This window comes from Nesoenas mayeri (genome assembly GCF_963082525.1).
Source record: "Nesoenas mayeri genome assembly, chromosome: Z".
Classification (NCBI taxonomy): domain Eukaryota; kingdom Metazoa; phylum Chordata; class Aves; order Columbiformes; family Columbidae; genus Nesoenas; species Nesoenas mayeri.
In genome coordinates, this window is record NC_137542.1 from 21763878 (window position 1) to 21772204 (window position 8327).

An 8327-nucleotide genomic window follows, 5' to 3' on the forward strand; every position below is an offset into this window, starting at 1 on the left:
AGTTGCTTAGATAAGTGTCCAAACTTACTTGAAAACAATGCTAAGATTGGACTGCTCTTAAAATTCCCTGTTTTGATTAAAAGGATGCAGTGAACCAAAAGATAGTTCTTTGATTCTTACTACTTACAATTTCTATTAAGAACTTCTAATTACAGTGACTGAAAGGTTAACAAAACATGCTTGCCATTTTTCTTTTGCTTTCCTTTTCCTTTGTTTTCCTCTTGGCAATGCTGCTTACAACCCACATCAATCATCCTTTGACTAATGTGTCTCACAGAGCCACAGGTGAGAGAACAAGTTTTTTAAATGACAAGAGAAGCACAGTTGAAAAGCCATAAATACTAGCACGACTCTGAGGCTTGTCTAATATCTCCAACTATAGTTCATACTATTTGTATTCATTCAAACTGACTAAGTTCTCAGATGACAGCATTTCCTCTAAGCTACTCAGAAGAAAATAGGCAGTCTCCAATCACCATTCAAAAGGTAAACAGCAGTACTGTTCTCCAAAAGCCATTACACTTGGGGTCTTTCTGGGGAAAAAAACCCAGCATAAACACTAAGTACTACTCCTGTGTTTTAATCCCACATTATTCATAGCTTGTTTTTGTAACAACACTATCAAAACAACAGACTGTAAATCAGCAGTAACAGAAATCAAGGCAAGCATTTCACAGTCCTTTGATCTACCATGCCTTCTAGCATCTTTCTGAAGAATCAGTTATGATGTATTTTTGCTACTGTAATTTCATAATTGTCACATGAGCTCTGTTTCTAACAGAAAGCAAGCTTCACAGCAGCACTGGTATAACTATGTCCAGCATCCAACTGAAATGAAAGATTCCTTCCTTGTCACACTCAAATTTTAAAGACAATTTTCTCTGTTTATATTAAATACAAGTGAGGTGTGGGAGAAAGAACACATCTAATTTCTAAGAGAACAGGAGAAACAAACCAGCGGCAGGGCCTCATACTGCACTTAAAGGGAATTTCCAGGGAAGAAGACAGAAGCAGTATGGAACTGAAAGTCAAAAGGTGGATTACAAACTGCAGCTTAGAGTGTGATGCAGAAAGGGAACAGTTTAGCACATGCCTGCTTGATTCAGAGAGTTTGTTGGCAAATGCAGCAACACTGGATACTTCTGGATGTGAGGGATGATAAAAATGCAGCATGTTTTATATATGTCTTCCTTTTTTTTTTTCCCCCTAGGAAAAAAAAAAAGTAATCCTCCTCTAGTACTTGGATTTTATAACTTACCGAAGGATCTACTTGATCATTTGTGACTCCCCTCAAGATGATCTTCAATGGATGTTTCATGAAAGGTGCCAAGCAGAGCAGACTTTCCAAATAGTAGCCAATACTACGACTAGGGCTGCAGTCATGTTCCAAGGAGCCTCCGTATAGAAGACCAGGCTGATAGTACAAAGTAGTACCTGGGGAAGACACCAGGGGAGCAAACCAAATGAGAACACTGTCAGCACACCGGCCATTACTATGGCATAAAGACGCTTTGCAACAATGTATACAGCAAACTTGGAGACAGAAGAATTTATGAAAGATGGAAGCACTTCCAGCATACTCTATGTCTGCAGTTAATAAATGGCACAATACACATATGTGTGTCTGTCTGTCTTGCATGTAATTTCTCCTCTTCTGCTCTCCTCCCAAAAATGAACCATGTCTTAGTAATCCCCCAAATGCTGATACAAGCAATTATCATCCTCCACATCCGCTAAATGTTCACCAGAACATCAGGTCATCTCTGTCTTGGCATACCTGCTGGTAGTTCATCTGCTTTACTGACAAACCACCATCCTTAAAAAAACAAAAACAAAACAAAACCCACCAAAAAACAAAAAACAAGAACCAGACACCAGATGAAATTTTTGTATGGAATACTTCTTGCTCAAACCAACACCTCTTCTGTGAAGGACTAGGCAAGCAGTCTTGCTCCAAACTCTGCCTTCTACAAAAATCCATTTTGGTTCAGAAGGACCTTCCCCCACTACAAAATCCTGCATAGCAAACAAATACTAATTTTAATTGTTGAGCCATACAGTCTCCTTAACTCTCTGCATTACAGTGGAGTGCTGATCTTCTTGCACATGATCAATCCGTGCAAGACTTCTCAGCCTGGTTATTTCTGATCTTCTCAGTCGATGGTATCTGAACACTTACCTCTGTCAAGCCAAAACTGATTTCACTGCAGCAACAGATACCGTCTGGAAGAAGAGAAAGATACAGAGGAAGAAGAGAAAAAAGATCTCACCTGTTTGGTTTATTTCAATCCGAGAGCCATTGGTCACTTTGTCAATCAGGCGAATAAAACTTGCTTCAAAATCTAAGGAGTAGAACAAAGACAGAATTTTAAAGTTCTCTAAGTTTATTCCTGGAAAAAAAAAAAAAAGGAAACTTCACTCCCATATGTGTACACTTTCTCCTTCCTGCCTTTCGTGACAGTAAGGCTACCCTCTCTCTCCAACTTACTGTGGTATAATTCTATCATATGAGAAAAGGCAACTCACTATAAAACCAGAGATGTTAATTTGAGCCTTCACACTTATGGGCATCTCAAGTCAATTGAGATGCCATCAGATGTGACCACTGGACTAGCCGCATGGCAAGTGACCCAAGTTGATACTTTTGACCACAGTGGCCTAAGGGATCGCTCAAGCCCAGAATAAAGGCTTTGACAATTTCCATTTTGCTCAGTACAAAGCAAAACATACAAGTCCTAGCCAACAGGACCCCATACATTTAAGCACAACAAGCTAGTAACAGCTTCCCATTATTCCCTGTAAGTCTTGGTTTAAAAGAAGGGGATATTCAGATGTGAAGAGCTGCTACTGCACAGCTGTTCCATAAACACAACCAGCTATTTGCAGACTTTCAAATTTTCCATTTAAAAAACTGTCATTGACATAACAAAAGCCAGAGAAACACAAGTCTCCCTATCGCCTTTTTTCTGGCTTACTGTGTACACTTTAGCAGCTGATGTGGAACGAATTCCTCGGTTTCTCTTGTTTGTGTGGACTCTGAGACATGGGAAACAAGCATGGTTAAGGGGCAAAAAATTCAAGGAGGAATACACTAGCATTCTAGTATTCGGGTAGCCCAAGCTGGTACGGACTTAATATCAAGGAAACGTGAACATACATAGAGTTCAAAACCCAGGTAGTTTTAAGGACCAGGAGCACCTGCAAAATGGTAGGTAGGTTGCAAAACTTCCTTAGCAATAACCCTGTGTTGCTTCGTAAACCAGTAATCAGATTTTTTTCTTTTTATAAAAGCTTCTAGGATGCAATAACATTTAAACGAAAGGGCTACCTGCAGAAATTACGGTTCATTAATAGCTGCATAACAGTCGATGCCCCAGTCACACAATGTTAGTTCCGCTCTCTGATAATTTCTAAAAGTAAAGTTTATATCACAGTACTGAGACTTCTTCCAGTGCAAGAGTGAATACACATTTCCCTCTTGGAGAACAAACCTGTAGAAGAGTTTTCATGCCAAATGTTCCAATCACGAAAACGAGAGAACCAGATGTTGAATTATTAACACAAATCAGGGTTTGTTATTATTTTTTTTGTTAGAGTCACAGTTTACATTTTAACACATAAATAAAAAAGGCAATTCAAATGCCTTTTAAAGAACATGGCAAAACCTACAATATTCACCACCACCAAACATCCCATTGTAAAAACAAATACTTTGGGTCATGGTAAACACTGAAGTACAGAACAATGTTTTAATAGTTTCAGAGAATTTCTAGCCATGAACTGAAGCGTCCTCAGGATGGAAAGTCTTATACCTGTTTTGAACTTCACAGCTTGCCCAAAATATCACTGAGCACCACAACAATGTTCTTCCTCAATCAGTCTCCTACTGTCTTGTTCTATTAAGTGAGGAAATTTACTTTTGGTTGCCACAGGTCCTGCATAGGAATGAAGAGGGCATTCCCTAAGCAAGGGTTCCCTCAAAGGAGTCCACAGTGTCAGAAGCTTTCAGAAGTTAGAAGTAAATGGATTTCATGCCTTTCACTTTTACTATTATGTGGGCAAAACCTAGGCAAAAATTAAAGCACAACCCCCTAACGCAATAAAACCTGGGTACTTCGGCTCCGGCAAGGAGGTGGAGAACAGGGCACTGGGCACACAGCGCACAACGACAGCCGGAGAGCCGCCAAACTCCGCAGCTTCGGAGCGAAGAGCCCAGTGCACAGCCAGGAGCTGCGGGGCTGCCAGCGGAGCCAGCGGGTCCGGCCCACCCGCCGGACCCCGGGCAGGGGCAGCCCAGCCGCCCTGCGGGAAAACGGGGCAGCCCGAGCCCGGCGGGACGGCACGGGCCCCGGTGCTCTCCGTTTCGGAGCGAGACCTCAGCGGAGCGAGCGGAGTCGCGCACCGCCGCCAGCACGACGTCCTTGCACGGCACGGCGGCTTCCACCAAAACACGGCGTCCAGGTGACACCCTCCCTGCCCCTCCACCCGCGTGTGCCAGGTCCCCCGCCTCCCAGGAGCGCGCCTCTTCGGGGAGACACCGGCACGCACCCGCGCCCCCTTGCCAGGACCAGCCAGGACCGGCCGGGGCTGCCCGGGCTCCCGGTGCGGGGCTGTCCCCGCCCGGCAGCGAGCCCCCGGCGCAGCCGAGACTCCGCCGCCACGCTTCCCCCCGACCTCCTCCCTGAGCCGCTGCCGGTGCCGCCGCTCACCGCGCAGGCCGGGGTCCTCCTCCTTGGCGCGGATCTTGCGGACTTTGAGCGGCCGCCCGCTGAGCGTGGCCAGCACCAGCCGCTGCCGCAGGAAGTTGCAGCCCGCGTAGCTCAGGCACTGCGCCTCGCCCGCCATGCCGCCGCGCCCACGTGGTGCGGACAGGAAGCGCTGGGGCAGCGCCGGGGCCAAAGGGCAAGGGGCGGGGCGGCGCGGCTGTTCCCGTGCCCGTGCCCGTGCCCGTGCCCGTGCCCGTGCCCGTGCCCGTGCCCGTGCCCGTGCCCGTGCCCGTGCCCGTGCCCGTGCCCGTGCCGCTGGGCTTGTGACGATACCGAGGAGCTGTCGGAGCGGCGGGCCGGCTGGCAGTTGGGCCGTAGTTATTGCTCGTGTCGTCGCTTCTGCGCTCCCCTACCGCGTGTTTTTTAACTGAAGTTTAAAGTTTGGTTTCTTCGACCGGAGCTCGGCGCCTGCCCGGCTGCCCCGCGGCCCTTCCGAGCAGCCCCGCTCCTCCGGGAGGTGCCGGCCCGGCCTGCCTTGGAGGCAGGTATCACATTATCACAGAATCACAGAATGTCAGGGATTGGAAGGGACCTCAAAAGCTCACCCAGTGCAATCCCCCTGCCGGAGCAGGAACACCCAGATGAGGTTACACAGGAATGTGTCCAAGCGGGTTTTGAATGTCTCCAGAGAAGGAGACTCCACAACCCCCCTGGGCAGCCTGTTCCAGTGCTCTGTCACCCTCACTGAGAAGAAGTTTCTTCTCATATTTAAGTGGAACCTCCTGTGTTCCAGTTTGTACCCATTACCCCTTGTCCTATCGTTGGTTGTCACCAAGAAAGAGTCTGGCTTCACCCTTGTGACACTCACCCTTAATATATTTGTAAGCATTAATGTGGTCACCCCTCAGTCTCCTCCAGGCCAAAGAGCCCCAGCTCCCTCAGCCTTTCCTCATAAGGGAGATGCTCCACTCCCTTAATCATCTTCGTTGCTCTGCGCTGGACCCTCTCCAGCAGTTCTCTGTCCTTCTTGAACTGAGGGGCCCAAGGTAATTATATCCTGGAAGGAAATGTGTTGCCTGATTATTTCCCCTCATCAGAATTGTTTCCTGGGAGCATGTTCCTTCAGACAGCCCTTTTCAGCACTGTATCCCTGTCTGTCTCAAGGAAAAGGAAGAAATGAGTGTGATTTCCAGTCTTCAGCTCATCTGCTCAATGACAGTGGCACAGCCCAGCCATCCTTAAAGAAAAGACCGAGTGCGGCTTTCAGCCCATATTTAAAGAAAAATGTGGTAGAGGTGTGACAATGTCAATTGCTAGGCTACATTTATGTGTACAAGTAAGGAAGTTTCACAGGACAGAACAGACTATTTCAGTGGGAAAGGACCTACAATAATCATCTAGTACAACTGCCTGATCAACTCAGGGCTGACCAAAAGTTAAAGCATGTTGTTAAGGCCATTGTCCAAACACCTCCTACACGCTGACAGCCTTGGGGCATTGAGCACAACCAGCTCTCTGGGAGGCCTGTTCTAGTGTTCAACCACTCAGTAAATAAATGCTTCCTGATGCGCAGTCTGAAGTTCCCCTGGTGCAGCTTTGAGCCATTCCCACGTGTCCTATCAGTGGATCATGGGGAGAAGTGCTCAGCACCTCCAGCTCCACTTCCCCTCCTCAGGAAGCTGTGGAGAGCAATGAGGTCACCCCTCAGCCTCCTTTTCTTCAAACTAGACAAACCTGAAGTCCTTAGACAAACCTCACAGGACATGCTCTCCATCCCTTTCACCAGCTTTGTTACCCTCCTGTGGATGCATTCAAGAACCTTCAAATCCTTCGTAATTGTGGGGCCCCGAACTACACACAGTACTCAGGCTGAGGCTGCAGCAACACTGAACACAGCAGGAGGAGCCCCTGTTTTGACCGGCTGGTTGTGCTGTGTTTGATGCAGCCCAGGATGGGGTTTGCCCTCCTGGCTGCCCAGGCACACACTGCTGGCTCACACTGAGCTTAACGTCACCCAGTGCCCCCAGGTCCCTTTCTGCAGGGCTGCTCCAGACACTCCTGTCCCATTTATACTTGTACCAGTGTTACTCTGTCCCAGGTGCAGAATCCAGCATTTGTTCTTGCTAAATGTCATGCCATTGATGACTGCTTAATGGTCTGGTCTATCTACATCCTTCTACAAGGCTTCTTGTCCCTCAAGGGATAGGGATACCTTACAGGAGCCTTCTCTTCTCCAGGCTGAACAACCCCAGCACAGCCCTTCTTCACAGAGGAGGTGTTGTAGCCCTGTGATAATTTTTGTGGCCTCCTCTGGACTGGCTCTGTCAGGTCCTTGTCTTTCTTGAGCTGGAGACCGCTAAGCTGGACGCAGTACTCCAGGTGGGGTCTCACCAGAGTGTAGTAGAGTGGCAGGGTCACCTCCCTTGACCTGCTGGCCACACTCCTTTTGATGCAGCCCAGAATATAGTTGGCTTTCTGGGCTGCAAGTGCACACTGCCAGCTCAGGTCCAATCTTTCATCCACCAGTACCCCAAGACCTTCTCTGCAGGGCTGCTCTCAATACCTTAATCCCCCAGCCTGTGTTGATATCGGGGGGTTGACCTGACCCAGGTGTAGGACCTTGCACTTGCCCTTGTTGAATCTCATTAGGCTTGCATGGGCCCACTTCTCAAGCTTGTCCAAGTCCCTCTGGATGGCATCCTTTCCCTCTAGTTTATCAGCTGCACCACTCAGCTTAGTGTCATCCAAAAAACTTGCTGAGGGTGCATTCGATCCCACTTTCTATGTCATTGATGAAGACAGTAAATATAATTGTTCCCAACACCAGCCCTTGTGGGACACCACTCATTATTGGTTTCCACTTTGGCGTTGAGCCATTAATTTGTTGGAAAGGGCCAGCCAACCAGTTCCTTATCCATCTAAAAGACCATCTGACAAACCCGTATCTCCCCAGTTAAGCGGGAAGAATGTTGTAGGGGACCATATCAAAGGCCTTACAGAAGTCCAGGTAGATGACATCTCTGGCTCTTCCATTGTCCACTGATGTAGTTACTGCATTGTAGAAGGCCAGTTGGTTGGCTAGGCACAATGTGCTCTTGGTGAAGGCTGTGTTACAGCCACCAGAGCACAGCCTGGTCATGTTTCCTCTCTTCCCACTATTTTACATGGTAGAGGCAGACCAGGACACACCTTGAAAACAGGACAGGGTTTTGGATTTTGATGTGCAAAGAGCAGGCTTGGGAAATGCAAGAATAAGCAAGAGTGATGTAGCTGGAGGGACCGAACAGCTGTGGCAGAACTGAGACCAGAATTTGCTGGATTGAAAAGTAGTAACTGTTCTTACCTTTATTTGCTCAGGAGAGTTACTTTGCCTTACCTAGAATGTCCCTGTATGTCTTTGGGCATAGCCTCCAAAGGTGCCTTGGAAAATCACAGAAATTGAGGTGACCAGATCCACAAAGAGCAGAGAACTCAGTAAAACCTATGGCATCCACCTACTTCAGAGAGATTTCATCTGGCATTTGCCCAGCAAACATCTTGTAGCATCATTGCTTGATCCTTTATGATTGAAGGACATGAAAACTGCTTCCCAAGATCCTGTGGTGCATTGTTAACAAAATA

General features: G+C 47.5%; 1 protein-coding gene across 1 annotated transcript in view; it reads right to left on the reverse strand.

Moving 5' to 3' along the window:
- The window catches only part of RCL1 (RNA terminal phosphate cyclase like 1), a gene marked incomplete at both ends in the record, with an annotated part of 28028 nt that extends 23183 nt beyond the window's left edge, over positions 1-4845 (reverse strand). The window contains 3 exons of the mRNA XM_080362995.1: positions 1259-1434; positions 2271-2342; positions 4710-4845. Of these exons, the coding sequence (XP_080219121.1) occupies positions 1259-1434; positions 2271-2342; positions 4710-4845 (384 nt within the window). The remainder of the gene's footprint in view (positions 1-1258; positions 1435-2270; positions 2343-4709) is intronic.
- Positions 4846-8327: the final 3482 nt, after the last annotated feature.